The following is a 16,188-nucleotide window of genomic DNA, read 5'->3' as shown; positions in this document are numbered from 1 at the left end:
ATTTGAAAAGACTGATGCTGGGAAAGATTGAAGGTGGGAGGAGAAGGGGATGACAGAGGATGAGATGGTTGGATGGCATCACTGACTCAATGGACGTGAGTTTGAATAAACTCAGGAGTCGGTGAGGGACAGAGAGGGCTGGTGTACTGCAGTCCATTGGGTCGCAGAGAGTCAGATATGACTGAGCGACTGAACTGAACTGAATATATATATGTGATGTTTAGGGCTTCCCTGGTGGCTCAGTAAAGAATCTGCCTGCATTGCAGGAGACCCAGGTTCAATCCCTGGGTCAGGAAGATCCCCTGGAGGAGGGAACAGCTACCCACTCCAGGAAACTTGGCTTGTTTAAATATTGGGGTAAATATTGTATATTTGTTGACTGCATGATGAGGCTGCAGGAGATGGGAGCACAGAGCCCTTTAGGGAAGGGCCTGCTAGATCCTCTGGGGTTTTGGGGCCCTCTCTGTGTCGGTTGTCATCCTCTCAACAAGCTTCAAATCAGCAGGATTCCTTCCAAAGGGATGCAGTTACAGTAGGGTACTATCACGTCCCTGGTCATGGCTCTCATATTTCTGTTAATATGGCTTTAGCTGGAAGGACTCTTTTGATTATTGAATTAATCTATGTAAAAAGTTTAGAAGGAAGCAGAATAACCAACTCTTCCTGGCTCATTTCGTTCCATCTTGTTGGGTTCAGTCTGTGGTTCTAGGAGAAGTTGAAGGAGTTGGTATATTGGAAGGTACCTGGGCCCAGACCCCAGCAGACCTGGATTCTGACCCTTGCCCTGCCCTCTCTCTAGCTGTGGTATCTGATGGGCAAGTTATTTGACCTCTCTGGCCTCAGTTCCCTTAGGAAGAAAGTGGGAATAACAACCCATCTTGCAGGGCTCTCCGGCTGAGTCAGTAAAGTAATAACTCTAGTGCGCTTGGCAAAGGGTCGAGTGAATACTTGACAAGCAGGGTTCTGTTTACACAATGCTTGGTTAGGATAAAGAAGCTGTTTCCAGCAGTCAGGCTCTGCTCAGAAATGACCTGGGAGTGAGCACCACATCCATGGAGGACTACAAGCAGAAACTGGACGGCAGCGTGTGAGAAATGGAATATTGGCAGGCACCCCTGTTTGGGTTGGCATTTGGACTGGGCTCCCAACCCCAATCTCAGGAATACCACAGTGGAGGGTGGGGACTTGAAATTATTTCCTCTTGACACATGCCTTACCTTGATTGCTTGCTAATTATCCCTTTTCATTCCTTTTCTTCTCGGCACCTTTGCCTTTCATTCCCTGTGATGTTCAGAGAGCCCTTGTTGCCACCCCATCTGTGCCGTGTGAAGACGTGCACATCACATCTTGCGTTTTCCCCTGAGATGCAACACCCGCTGTCCCTGTGAAACCAGTCGGTGTGCGTATGTGGGTGTGTGTGCGAACATACATACGCCTGGATGTGCCCTCCAAGACAGATCAAAGGTAACACCCTGCCCGCTGTACATGTCATAGTTCAGTCTTCCCTGAAAGGGGCTTGCTTTGCCCTCCCACACCATTTTAGAGGACTTCACCACGTTAGCCTTCTGCTGTGTGACCCTGGACATGCGTCTTGACCTCTCTGTTTCTCTTTACTCAAAATTTGGGCAGGAGTGACCCCTTTGCCATCTCTGTCACAGGATGCTGTGGATCTCTGTGATCTTTCGAGAGGGAAGATTATGCGGACTAGGCAAAGGAAACCAGCATCACAGCCCACTCCCATCCCTCCTTCCTTGGTCTTCACAGCAGCTCTGCCAGGAAGGCCAGTTCAGGTGGATACCAAGTCTCCCCTAGGGAAAGTTTTCAGCCCTGTGCTGAGCCCATCAGAGGCGCCAGATCATGTCCAAAGTGAATTCATTCATGCTTTGTACATGCTTTCCTAGCACAGGCGTTGTCCTAGGTACCAGGAGCTTGATCGTACACGACACTTGTCTGGGCTTTTGGGATGATAGATACACAATTGAAAGGAGAACGTCTCCCAGTCTCCTTGCCTTTCGCCCAGGGCACTTTTTGAAGAGTACAGGCCACTTACTATACAGACCACCCTTCAAGTAGGCTTGTCTGACATTTCCTCGTTTCCATGTGACTCGTGCACTGGGGACAGGCCCCCAGGGAGGGGATGCTGTGGTCCTCCGAGAGCATTGTTTTCCGAAAGCTCGTGACCTTGATTTGTCCCTGGCCATGTCAACACACACCATTTGGTTAAGGTGGTATCTGCCCGGTTTCTGTGTATAAGGCTCTATACAATTATATATACATCTATATATATAAAGTACTGTATACAAAATATCTAAAGTTATAAAGTTAATTAATGGGGCTTCCCAGGTGGTGTTAGTGGTCAAGAACCCAGCTGTCAATGCAGAAGTCCTAAGAGACGTGCTTTGATCCCTGGGTCAGGAAGATTGCCTGGAGGAGGGCGTGGCAACCCACTCCAGTATTCTTGCCTGGAGAATCCCATGGACACGGGAGCCTGGTGGGCTATGTGTCCATGGGGTCCCAAAGAATCGGACATGACTGAAGCGACTTAGCATGCGTGCATAGTTAATTAATAAGTATTTGACTCATTAATTCATAATAATTAATATGAGTTTGTGGGGAGATACTTGGAGGCTGCCGTGGTGAAGTAGAGCTGTCCGTTCCCCCCACTTACTCATCTGTATCACCTTAGACTTCTGCACCCCTATTTTACCTCTTAAGGGTTACAGTTGCTTACTAAAAGATTCATTATGAGGTTCCAGTTTTGCCTGTTTTGGCCAGTGGGCACCCATTCTAGCTGGCTCTGTCTTTTCGAGAGGTCCTCATCATTCTTGGAGCCCGCCCTTACCGGCACAACAATTCTAAGCTTTCCGTGTACTTTCCCTGCTCCTAGAGTCAGCTGTTTCTCCGAGGAGCTCTGGTTTCTGTCAGTGCAGAATAATATTTAGAAGCCAAGCCCTGGGCGCTGGGATGGCATGGTCCTCAGATGCATAAAAGGGCATCGTCGGAGCAATTAGCAAAATGGAAATAGGGTCTGTGGGTTAGCTGGCATCCGTGTTAACTTCCTGCTTTTGATGGTTCTATTGTAGTTATGTTGGTGACTGTCCTTGCGTTTCTTGATAAAGTACTCGAGTATTAAGGGGTCGTTTATTCATTATGAATAAATGTATAAATAAATGAATACACGAGAGGGAGACAAGAGAGTGAGCAAGAATGAATGAGGATAGGGAGAGGAAAGGCATGGGGATGAGAATGAGTTCCTGGTGTGTTTGAAGAGTGGTGGCAGGAGGTGAAGGTGGCCAGTGGGGCAGAAGTGCCTGTGTAGGTGGGGGCCAGGTGGAGAGGAGGCGGGGCCAAGTACAGAGGGAGGCGGAGCCAGGTGCAGAGGGAGACTGGGCCCCGCTGTGGAGGGATTTCAAGTGGGACAAAGTCACTGGAAAGCTTCCGACGGAGCTTGGGGCTCCTGGCGTGGTATTAGGCCCATCTCGTGCTTCCGACTCTGTGCCAGGTGCTGTAGGTACACAGCTCACTTCCTCTTTGCAACATACCTGTGAGGTTGATCTTAGTATCTTTTCCACGGAGCAGTAAAAGGAGCCAAAACTCTGGAAGAGTAACTCTGTAAATGGCGCATGAACTTTGAAGCAGCCCGAGACCTGGCAGCTGCTTTTCCGGATGGGACCCACACATAGAGACCGCTGCGGTGCTAGCCGGTGGCGGGGTGGGTGCGCACAGTCAAGCCAGGGGAGCCATCCCAGTCTATTGCTTCTGAGAGGGCGTTTGGCATTACGCGTCAGGAGTGGTGGGAGGAAATTGCAAACTCCGTGACCCCTCGGGAGTCGGGAGTCGGCTTCTGAGCGCTTTTCTTAGTGATGATAACTGCTGACATTACTTGACCCATTACTTTGTTCAGGTCTCTGTTTGAGGACTCCACCTGTGTAGATTTATTTAATCCCTCACAACAGGGACTTCCCTGGTGGTCCAGCGGTTAAGAATCTACCTTCCAATATAGGGAACTCAGGTTCGATCCTTGGACGGCATAAGGTCCCATATGCCACATGCCTCAACTAGAGAGAAGCTCCAGTATGCCTGCAACTAAGACTCTACACAGCCTAATTAATTAATTAATTTGTAAAAAATCCTCATAACATCCCAGTGAAATGGAGCGTACTGGCCCCACCTGATGCATTAGGAAACCGAGGAACAGGGGCGTTATGCAATTTGCTCTGTCCCAAGCCACAGAGCAAGTATTTAAAGTTAAGGAAATAATCAGAGAAATGTATGGTGATGGTTCTCCAAGGAAGGGCTCATAAACCCCGCTGTTTATAGTAACAAAGTAATAAACATAATAAATAAGGGCTAAAATCTGACAATGGCCACACAATGGAATACTACTAATTAACTGCTGGGGATCTAGTGGCCTGGAATGATGTTAAAGAATGTAGTAAGTTTAAGTTTTAAGCTTTAGCATGTATTGGGTGCTGCTGTTTTGGTAAATAAAATTTAAATTTATCTCTCAGTTTTTATAGAACAGATATGGAAGAATAGATTTCAGTACGTAAGGGGTTCTTGCTGGGCCTTGTGATTTGGGGGGATATGAATTAGGTTTTCTTTGGGGTAACCGCATTTTCTAATTTTTATTCCCCAATCACGGATTGGGTGCTGATTCTAGGAAAGACTGAGGGCAGGAGGAGAAGAGAGCAACAGAGGATGAGATGACTGGATGGAATCACCGACTCAATGGACATGAGTCTGAGCAAACTCCAGGAGATGGTGAAGGACGGGGAAGCCTGCCATGCTGCAGTCCATGGAGCTGCAAAGAGGCAGACACGACTGAGTGACTGAACAACAACAGATCATGGATTATGGGGTGTCGTTAACACACTAGGGGTGATGCACGATTCCATTTGTGCAAACAGCGAAAAAGCGACTTCTAATCCAGGGCTTAGAAGTCAGGGTAGTGGAGTAACGACTGGGGGGGACAGCAATAGTGTTGTGTAACAGCTGACCACAAAACCTCAAGGGGCATGTAACAAGAGACATTTTTAGCTCAAGCTCACGGGGGCAGCTTACCTGGGCTTGGCTGATTTTGCTGGGCTGATCTCACTAGTGCATCCAAGGTCAGCCTCCAGTTGGCCAGGCAGCCCTGCTGATCTTGACCTAACTCAAGTGACCTCACTCTCCCAAATGGGGCAGCCGCCTGTTCCCTAATGCAGCATGAAACTGCTGGGGCTGTTGCATGTCAGCATACTCCCAGAGTCTAGCCCAGGCATGTTGTCCAGGAAGCGGCCCTGCAACAGCATGTCTCCCTGTGCATCACTTTTGCTAATGTCCTACGGGCTGGAGCTAGTCACATAGCTGAGGCCAGGGTTTAAGGGTTGGGGAGAACACCCTACCCGGAGTGATGATGGGGGTGGGAGCACCGCAAGATTGTTGGTGTTCAGTTGCTAAGTCATGTCTGACCCTATGGACTGCAGCATGCCAGGCTTCCCTGTTGTCCACTATTTGCTCAAATTCATGTCCACTGAGTCTGTGATGCTATCCAACAATCCCATCCTCTGCCGTCCCCTCCTCCTTTTGCCTTCAATCTTGCCCAGCATCAGGGTCTTTTCCAGTGAGTCGGCACTTTGCATCAGGTGGCCAAAGTATTGGAGCTTCACCTTGAGCAACAATCCTTCCAGTGAATATTCAGGGTTGATTTCCTTTAGGATCCACTGGTTTGATCTCTTTGCTGTCCAAGGGACTGCAAAGTTACATGGGTACAGGAGGAGTGAAGAACTAAGCCATGGATGTAGTAAATCTACCACACTCAGCAGCGTCACTTTCAGTGGCTGCCTAATACTTCATGGGGACTTCCCTGTTGGCTCAGTGGGTAAAGAATCCACCTACAATTCAGGAGACACAGAAGCAAGTTCAATCCCTGGGTCAGGAAGATCCCCTGGAGAAGAAAATGGCAACCCACTCCAGTATTCTTGCCTGGGAAATCCCATGGACAGAGGAGCCTGGTAGGCTACAGTCCGTGGGGTCGCAAAAGAGTCGGACACAATTGAGTGACTAAGCACAGCACACAATACTTCCTGGCATGGGTACCATCATTTATTTAACCAGCTCTGTTGCTGCTGCTGCTGCTAAGTCGTGTCAGTCGTGTCCGACTCTGTGCGACCCCATAGACGGAAGCCCACCAGGCTCCTCTGTCCCTGGGATTCTCCAGGCAAGAACACTAAAGATTGACACTTCCAAAGTATATTTCAAGGAACTGTAAACTGCTCCAGAGCTTAATTGGGGTTTTCACACACACACACACACACACACAGACATAAATGAAGGTTAGATCTGGAAATAAATTTTGTAAGCCTTGGGTTAAATGAAGAAAGATAGATTCCTTTACTGTGAGACTTAACAGAACCTTCACATGTTAATGTGTATTATGAATTTGCAGAAGTCTAAGGGGTTTGCTCAAACTTAACAGACAATGGGGTTTCTTTTAAGAAGCATCTCTTGGGACAGGTGTTCTGTGGCTCTGACTCTGGGCTTTGTGCGGGTGTGTTGTGTTTAGTGGTTGTAGGCAGAGCTCTGGGGGGTGTGGAAGGCTTGTTGCTGGCCAGGGGAGGGTCATGTCTGGAGGGAGGTAAGCTCTGAAAGCTGCCCTTGGGTTGATGGGGCTGGGAGATCACGAGTCAGTGCTAAACCGCTAAGCTGATTACTTGCTCCCAGCAGGCACCATAGGATCTCCCGATGGGGCGGCTTCTCTCTGTACTCCTGTTCCCAGTGAGCTGCCTGATCCTGTTATGGGTGGCCGGCTCTGGTAAGTAACCCCCCGTCAGTCATCTGTTCCTTCCTTCATTCAGCAGACCTTTGGATTGTTTCTGCACCAGGCCCCCAGGATAATCAGAGAACAACACAAAGATTTGAGGAGACCGCATGATAGTGGAGGGGACAGCTGATGACAAATGCTTCTTAATATTAAGGAGATTCTAAAGATCCTTAGGTGCTTCCCTGATAGCTCAGCTGGTAAATAATCCACCTGCAATGCAGGAGACCCCAGTTCAATTCCTGGGTCAGGTAGATCCACTGGAGAAGGGATAGGCTACCCACTTTAGTATTAAGAGTCTGCCTGCAATACCCAGGTTCTATCCCTGAGTTGGGACGATCCCCTGGAGACGGGAAAGGCTACCTTAGAAGGTGCTGCTGTTGTTGTTCAGTCGCTAAGTTGTGTCTGACTTTGCAACCCGAGGGACTGCAGCATGCCAGGCTCCACTGTCTCCCAGAGTTTTGCTCAAATTCATTCAGAAGGTGGTGGCAAGAGACAAAATAGGGCAGATGAGGGAGGACTCGGAATGCTGGCTGGAGGGGGAGGACTGTGATTTGAAGATGGAAGGGAGGTTCAGGAAGGGAGGGGACATGGGTATACCCATGGCTGATTCTTTTTGATGTATGACAGAAAACCACAAAATTCTGTAAAGCAATTGTTCTTCAATTTAAAAATTAAAAAGTAAAATAAATTGCCTGGAGTCACAGTGGAGCAAAAATTTGAAGGAAATGGGGAGCTGGGCACACGTCCAGGTTAGGAGTGTTCTCAGTGGCGGCCCGGAGCCCAGAGCCTGCCTGGAGTGTTGGAGAGACCAAACGAGGCAGACCTAGGGGAGTCAGTGAGCAGGAGGAGGGAAGAGGTGGAGACAACTAAGTAAGCGGGGGCCCGAGCAGGATGGGAGCTGGGAGGCAGGGAGGAGGCACCGTGAGACGGGTGGGGCCGGGACCGGCAGAGCAGAGGGGGTGGAAATTGGCATTTGGATCCATCTGAAGGTAGATTTGAAGGCAGATTGGAATTGAGGTGAGAGAGACAGAGGTAGCAAGAATGACTCCAGTATTTCTAACCTGAGTGACTGGGAGGGACACAGTTGTCATTGATGAGATGCAGAGGATATTTGGAGCGGGCGGGGAATCAGGAGTTAGTTTTGGACATGAGGTGAGTTTGGGATATTTATTAGACATTTAGACTCTCCTTGGGCTTCCCTGGTGGCTCAGTGTTAAAGAATCCACCTGCCAGTGCAGAAGATACGGGTTTGATCCCTGGGTTGGAAAGATCCCCTGGAGGAGGAAATGGCAACCCACTCTAGTATTCTTGCCTGGGAAATCCCAAGGACAGAGAAGCCTGGTGGGCTACAGTCTGTGGGGTCGCAAGAGAGTCTGAGATGACTTAGCGACTAAACAACAGCAAGATTCTCCTTAATGTGGTAACTCCTTTATCCAGTGAACAAACACAAGTTGATGTGAGCTGGGAGGGGCCTGGTACTGAGCATGGGAGCCAGAAGGCACCTGGTGGCCAGGCATGGCCACCCAGAGCAGGGCAATAGCTCCCTGATGATTTGGCAAACCCAGCATTCATCTGGCTGGGTTCAGATTCCAGCTCTGCCAACAAACTCGCTGGAAGAAGTCCCCCAAACCTCTCATCCGGTCCTTCAGCATTGGCCCAAGCCAGAGAACAAGGCGTCTGGATGACAAGGCCATGAGGGTCAGCCTTCTGAACACAGAGAGGGCTGGGGAATAGATCGGGGGCAGGGAGCAAGTCAGTGGAAAATAGTGCCTCCCCCAACCCATACCATGGGATAGATGCCTGTGGTGGTGGGGTAGCAATCCCCAGACTGACATGTTTTTCCTTCAATTCAGCCACGGGCAGGTCATTGAGTTTGCAGATGATAAAAGTGCATTTGGTCTGTCCCCGCTGATGGACCCTGTCCCAGAGGGTATTTCTTCAGCTGCAGGCATCATCCCAGTGCTAGCTGGGAAACTCCCAGAGCCCAGTCTTGGCCCCCGCTCTGTAGGGACTGTGCCTGGGACAGTGGTTTCATTGTTGTGCGATGGGCCCCTTGGTCCTGTGTGGGCTGGTTTCTGACTCATCCCTCTTGGTCATCGGGCTCCAGCTGCTCAGAGGTCTCCTGTGTCTCCCCAGGGAGCATGAGGGTCCTTCAGGATCCCACCTGCTTCTCGGACTACATCAGCAACTCCACCTGTGAGTGGGAGATGGCCGGGCCCACCAACTGCAGAGCCGAGCTCCACCTGTCCTACCAGCTGAATTTTTACTACTCTGAGTAAGCCTGGGCTGGAGTTGGGCGTTGGGGAGGGTTTGCCTTGGATTTCATCTGGCCTAGGTGGTGCCCTGGAATGCATGTGCTAAATTCAGCTCTTGGGGGCTTGACTGGGCACCGTAGAGATGAGGTGCCCTGGGGTGCAGGGTAAGAGGCAATGAGTGCATTGTGGTACTCCAGGCTCAGTGTCACCAAGGCACCTGGCAGGTGGATGTGGTGGAATTCTGGACTAGATCAGAGGTTATCAAACATTTTTGTCTCAGGATTCTCTTGAACGCTTAAGAATTAGCGAGGACCCTAAAAGCTTTAGTCTGACATCAGCTGTTGTTGCTATTCAGTCACTAAGTCATGTCTGACACCTTGCGACCCCCATGGACTGCAGCACGTCAGGCCTCCCTGTCCTTCATTATCTCCCAGAGTTTGCTCAAACTCATGTCCATTGAGTCAGTGATGCCATCCAACCATCTCATCCTCTGTCACCCCCTTCTCTTCCTGCCCTCAGGAAGAGAGCCAGCATCAGGGTCTTTTCCACTGAGTTGGCCCTTTGTATCATGTGGCCAAAGTATTGGAGCTTCAGCTTCATCATCAGTCCTTCCAGTAGATATAGCCTGGGTAACTTACATCTATTGATATTTTCTGTATTAGAAATTAAAACAGAAAATTTAAATCACAAGAGCCAACAAGTTCACATTCAACAGGCTGTCGGAGCAACAACATGGCCACAGATCATGTAGCCTCTGGAAAATTCCACCCTAAGCTTGTGAGAGAAAAACAGTGGAAATGACGGCTGATGTCAGAGTATTACTATGAAAACTGTTAGACCCAGTGGAACCCCAGACCACACTTTGAGAACTTCCAGGCTAGACCATTGTTTAGGGGTGCAATGTAGTGATAGAGCTCACTGCAATGATTGGTGGACCATGGAACTTGGAATGTTTTTCCAGTTCACTGGTTCACTGGGATATCCCATGGTACACAGGGCTAGCTGTTGTTGCACGTGGTACCCAGGACATGACCTAGTACACAAAACATACAGTTATGGAGCACAATGGGATATACAGCATACCCTATGTGGGCTACTGAGTACACCCAATGTGGCTCCCCAATTTGGGCTACCGACTGTGCTTCTGTATGCACATTGGCTTAGACTGGGGATCTGCAAACTGCCCCATGGGTCACATCTAGCCCACCACCCATGTTTTTTAAATAAAGTTTTACTGACACACATCCATGCCCATTTGTTTATGTATTGTCTATGGCTGGGGCTTTTTTGTGCTGTATCAGCAGAGTTGTATAGTTAGGACAGAAAGGGTATGTCCTGCAAAGCCACAAATATTTAGTATCTGGTCCAGTACAGAAAACATTTGCCAGCTGCTGGCCTAGCCCATGAGATGTGGGGTTGGCTATTTTGGGTGACACGTTAGGATTAGGCTGTGGGGCACAGGGCACGTGCCCAGGCTAGACTGTGCAACCGGAGAGGCGCTAGGACACACACATGTCGTTACAAATTCTTTTATGCCATGGGTTCTTCCCCTTCACTGGCTTTCAGGGTCCAAGCCTGGGGACAGGGGTGGATAAAAGTCCACGGTGGATGTGATGAGGAGCTGTGGGCAGCAGGGAGGTGGTCCCAGGCCATTGTCCCCACCACACCCCAGCTACTGTGATCCCAGGTCCCCAGATCTGGTCCTTGAGGCAGGGTGACCAGGAAGCTGGAAGGGCCTGTGGTTTCTTGAGGCATGTCCGGGGACGCCGGTGAGTCACATGCCCAGCCTAATGCAACATCTGTGTTTGCAGAAACCACACATGTGTCCCTGAGAACAGAGCAGGTGTGGGGGGCACGGTGTGCGTATGCCATATGCTGATAGAGAACCCAGTCAGACAAGACATCTACCAGCTGGACCTGTGGGCAGGGAAGCAGCTACTGTGGAACAGCTCCTTCAAGCCCAGCGAGCACGGTGAGTGGGGTGGGGCGGGGCGCAGGGCGGAGGGGCAGAGGGGCGGGGCGGGGCGGGGCTGCAGGTATTCCTGCAGTGTGCTGGGCAGGCTTCATTCCGGGGAAAGGGCCATCCAAGCAGCCTCCTAGCTTTTCTCAAATCCGAAGGGGTTCGTGCCCCTTTCTTGGCCTCAGTCTTCCCATCTTTGAAATGGAGTTGGGCTCAAGAGGACATCAGGCCCCGTTGAGTTCAGATATTTCAACCTTCAGAATTTAAGTGCCCAGATCAACGTGTTGAATGAGGTATGTTTGGTGGAAGGCATGCTTGCTGCAGGTCAGAAACTGAATTGGGAACCATCCTTCCACCCTCTGTCGACTATTCAGCTGCTGCTTCTTTAGACAGTGTAGACCATGGGAGGCTGCCCTTATCCTGATACCCAGAGTTCCCACAGGAATCCCTGGAGAGCATGCTGGAGTGTAGTAACAGGAGTTTAAAACACCATTTATTCCTGTGTGACCTTGGGCAAGCCGTGTTACCTCTCTGAGCCTTGGTTTCTCAAAGACAGTTATTACCCCTATTTTGCAATTGAGAAGAAAAAAAGTACATAGTTCAGAAAAGGCAAGTAACCTGCCTAAGGTCACACAGCTATTAAATGGTAGAGGCAGTATTCTCACAGAGCACACAGTCTTCGCCACTACATCAGCAATTCCTGAAGGGATTTCTCATATCCAGGGTGGGGTGGGGGTGATTTAAATTGACCTATGAATGAATCTGTCAATTAAAATAATTTTTACACATGCATATTGATTTTAGGGGCTTCTCTGATAGCTCAGTTGGTTAAGAATCCACCTGCAATGCAGGAGATCCCAGTTCAACTTCTGGGTCAGGAAGATCCACTGGAGAAGGGATAGGCTACCCACTCTAGTATTCTTGGGCTTCGCTTGTGGCTCAGCTGGTAAAGAATCCACCTGTAATGTGAGAGACCTGGGTTTGATCCCTGAGTTGGGAAGATCCCCTGGAGAAGGGAAAGACTACCCACTCCAGTATTCTGGCCTGGAGAATTCCATGGACTGTTATAGTCCATGGGGTCGAAATGAGTTGGACACGACTGAGTGAGTTTTAATGCTCATTATGTACCTGTGATCTCGTGGGTATGATCATTTTAAGAGATGAAGTTTTAAAACACATGAATCAAAATAAAGAAAAATCCTTAGTAAATAATACAGTACACAGATGTGGCCAGAAGTATGAAGGATCAAAGTGGAAAAGCCAGAGTTCAGGTTACTTGGCTTATCCATTTTGCATTCACTGTGAAAAGGTAGTTAATTACCACTGAAGCGCTCAGTGGACTTCCCTGGTGGCTCAGTGGTAAAGAACCCGCCTGCCAGTACAGGAAGCTCAGGTTCGATCCCCGGGTAGGGAAGATATTCTGGAGAAGGCAATGGCAACTCACTTCAGTATTCTTGCCTGGGAAATCCCATGAACAGTGGAGCCTGGTGGGCTACAGTCCATGGGGGGTGGCAAAAAGAGTCTGACATGACTTAACACCTAAACAAGAAGAACAATCAGTGCTCAGTAGGATTTTAGCAACATGAGAATCGGGTATATGGTTATAATTCTCTGTTATGACTAAATCGATGTGGTTTCCCATTGATGTGCTGCGGGGGTGGTGGTGACTGAGAACCTAAACTGTCTACATGCCTGCATGGGCCCACCTCCTCCCGTCGCCCCAGCCAGCCCCTCACCAGCCACTCCTTCTCCACAGTGAAACCACCGGCCCCCAGAAACCTCACGGTTCACGCCGACATCTCCCACACGTGGCTGCTGACGTGGAACAACCCGTACCCTTCTGATAACCTCCTGTACTCCGAGCTCACCTACCTGGTCAACATCTCAAATGAAAATGACCCCACGGATGTGAGTGGGTGCCCCTTGGGGTTTCTCTGTGACCAATTGGTACTCGGGTGGGTAGAGACTCAGACTCTGGGGTGTGAGATGGGGAGAGTAGCCCCCACCTGGACGTGGCCGGTCATGGCTCTGTTCAGGGACCAGTCTTCCCATCTCGCCAAGGCCCCTGGTTCCCAGTGTGCAGACAGGGAGTTTATTTTCAGACATGGCTCCTCATCTATAAAGGAAGAACTGTGGACCCCATCTGTTTCCCAGGGGTGGGGCACATGAGATTTTAGGCGATACCTCTGCTGCTGCTAAGTCGCTTCAGTCATGTCCGACTCTGTGCGACCCCATAGATGGCAGCCCACCAGGCTCCGCCGTCCCTGGGATTCTCCAGGCAGGAACACTGGATTGGGTTGCCATTTCCTTCTCCAGCGCATGAAAGTGAAAAGTGAAAGTGAAGTCGCTCAGTCATGTCCGACTCTTCTCGATACCTCTAAACACACTTAAATGACTGAATCTCAGGGCGAGATGGTCACTCCCTCCTGACACTGACTATCAAGAGTCGCTTCTCAGCTGAGCTTTTTTTTTTTTTAAGAAGATTTATTTACTTATTTATTTGACATTTGAACTAAATCTGTACTTTAGTTAATAATGCTGTATCACATGTTAATTTCCTGCTTTTTTTTTAACAACATAGTATTTAAATCCTCAGAATTGGATTAGAAGTTTCAAGCCTCATTCAAATACTTTTTTAAAGCACTATGAATAATAAACTTTCTAGACTTTTATCAGTAATACTAGATACCAAAATACATGGAACTATTATCAAAGTTTTGAATGAATATAAATTAGAAATTTGTCAGCTGAGCTTCTTTGTAACAGAGAAGGGCCTGCAGGCTCAGAGCCTTCCCTCAGAAAACATGTACAGCCATAATCTAATGCCTTTGCATGGTTTGGATTGCATTTACTTTATGAGATGTCCATGGCATCTTGATACTTGCCCCCAGTCACAGCAGTGGCAGAGGGGTTCTGTTTTATTTAAATTTTTTTATTTGTGATGTTCCTTTTTAAACGAATGTATTTGGAACCAGAGGTCAAATGGCCAACATCTGTTGGATCATCGAAAAAGCAAGAGAGTTCCAGCAAAACATCTACTTCTGCTGTACTGACTACACCAAAGCCTTTGACTATGTGGATCACGACAAACTGTGGAAAATTCTTCAAGAGATGAGAATACCAGACCACCTGACCTGCCTCCTGAGAAATCTGTATGCAGGTCAGGAAGCAATAGTTAGAACTGGACATGGAACAACAAACTGGTTCCAAATCAGGAAAGGAGTACATCAAGGCTGTATATTGTCACCCTGCTTATTTAACTTATATGCAGCGTACACCATGCGAAATGCTGGGCTGGATGAAGCACGAGTTGGAATTAAGATTGCTGGGAGAAATATCAATAACCTCAGGTATGCAGATGACAAGACCCTTATGGCAGAAAGCAAAGAAGAACTAAAGAGTCTCTTGATGAAAGTGAAAGAGGAGAGTGAAAAATTTGGCTTAAAACTCAACATTCAGAAAACTAAGATCATGGCATCCAGTACCATCACTTTATGGCAAATAGATGGGGAAACAATGGAAACAGTGAGAGACTTTATTTTCTTGTGCTCCAAAATCACTGCAGATGGTGACTGCAGCCATGAAATAAAAAGATACTTGCTCCTTGACAGAAAAGCTATGACCAACCTAGACAGCATATTAAAAAGCAGAGACATTACTTTGCCAACAAAGGTCTGCCTAGTCAAAACTATGGTTTTTCCAGTAATCATGTATGGATGTGAGAGTTGGAATATAAAGCTGAGTGCCAAAGAATTGATGCTTTTGAACTGTGGTGTTGGAGAAAACTCTTGAGAGTCTCTTGGACTGCAAAGAGATCCAACCAGTCCATCCTAAAGGAAATCAGTCCTGAGTGTTCATCAGAAGGACTAATGCTGAAGCTGAAACTCCAACACTTTGGCCACCTGATATGAAGAACTGACTCATTTGAAAAGACCCTGATGCTGGGAAAGATTGAAGGCGGGAAGAGAAGGGGATGACAGAGGATGAGATGGTTGGATGGCATCACCGAATCAATGGACATGAGTTTGGGTAAACTCTGAGAGTTGGTGATGGGCAGGGAAGCCTAGCCTGCTGCAGTCCATGGGGTCGCAAAGAGTCAGACACAACTGAGCGACTGAACTGAACTGAACTGACTGACATTCTGGGGCTTCCCAGGTGGCACTAGTGGTAAAGAACCTGCCTGCCAATGCAGGAGACGTAAAAGACGTGGGTTCAAGCCCTAGGTGGCGAAGATCCCCTGGAGGAGGGCACGGCAACCCACTCCAGCATTCTTGTTTGGAGAATCCCATGGACAGAGGAGCCTTGTGGGCTACAGTCCACAGGGTCACAAAGAGTTGGACAAGACTGAAGCGACTTTGCACGCACAGCACGCATTGACGTTTTTAAAACAGGGAGAGTTGATATGTAAGAAACCATCGAATAGTCTCAGGGCTATACAATGGATGGCTAAGCCCTCCTCTATTTTAGGTGCACTCACGTTCTCGCCTCAGATATTCACATTGGAGGGACGACATCTGAACGCCAGGGGCCCTGGCGCCCCGTGGAGCCAGGTTCCAGTACCTTCCCTGCCACTTGCTGCATGATCTTGAGTTTCTTGCTCACCCTCCTCTTGCCTCGGTTTCCCCATCTGTAACTTGGTGCTAACAAGAGTGCCCAACCCCGCAGGGCTGTGGAGAGCACAAAGTGGGTGACACAGACAGGCGCCCCTGGCTGGCATGACAACGTCATAAACGTCATCTTCCTTTTCCCCTGAGAGCCTCGGGCCTCAGAATCCCACCCATCTCGTCCTCCTGGACCCTGGTCTGTAACTATTGAGAGTCTGCTGGGACCATGCCTCGTGTCCTGGAAGCCAGGCCGGCCTGACCTTATCTGCCGCGGAGAGGCCCTAGACGTCTTAAGCTGCCACATCAGCTCTGTTCCTGCTTCCTCTCTTTCTGGCCAAGCCGGGGAGGTGGTGGGTGTTGATTACACCTCTCAGGTGTGGTTTCCCTCCTTGGCACTGGGCCAGGATGTGGGGCAGGAACAGGAAGGGTAGCGGGCTCATACTGGAGAGGCTCAGAGCAGTTGGGAAGAGGGGGCTGACATAGATGCCAAAGAAGGAGGCAGTTTGGTCAGTAAATCGCCTTCCAATTCCTGGAACTGTGAAGGCTTAGCTCAGGGGATGGGCT

The 16,188-nt window shown here is 49.0% G+C and overlaps 1 protein-coding gene across 13 annotated transcripts in view; it reads left to right on the top strand.

The window, feature by feature from the left end:
• IL4R (interleukin 4 receptor) overlaps positions 1 to 16,188 on the top strand; it is a 50,009-nt gene that overhangs the window by 19,489 nt on the left and 14,332 nt on the right. For 2 of the 13 annotated variants that reach the window (XM_070362733.1, XM_070362734.1), the window contains exons 2-6: positions 1,295 to 1,464; positions 6,709 to 6,796; positions 8,942 to 9,080; positions 10,872 to 11,032; positions 12,777 to 12,928. In XM_070362733.1, coding sequence (XP_070218834.1) covers positions 6,727 to 6,796; positions 8,942 to 9,080; positions 10,872 to 11,032; positions 12,777 to 12,928 — 522 coding nt within the window. In that variant the 5' untranslated portion in view covers positions 1,295 to 1,464; positions 6,709 to 6,726. The other 11 variants (XM_070362732.1, XM_070362735.1, XM_005907610.2 and 8 more) reach the window with 9 other exon arrangements.

Source organism: Bos mutus, chromosome 25 (assembly GCF_027580195.1).
Source record: "Bos mutus isolate GX-2022 chromosome 25, NWIPB_WYAK_1.1, whole genome shotgun sequence".
NCBI lineage: Eukaryota > Metazoa > Chordata > Mammalia > Artiodactyla > Bovidae > Bos > Bos mutus.
This window is presented reverse-complemented; position numbering and strand designations above follow the sequence as displayed.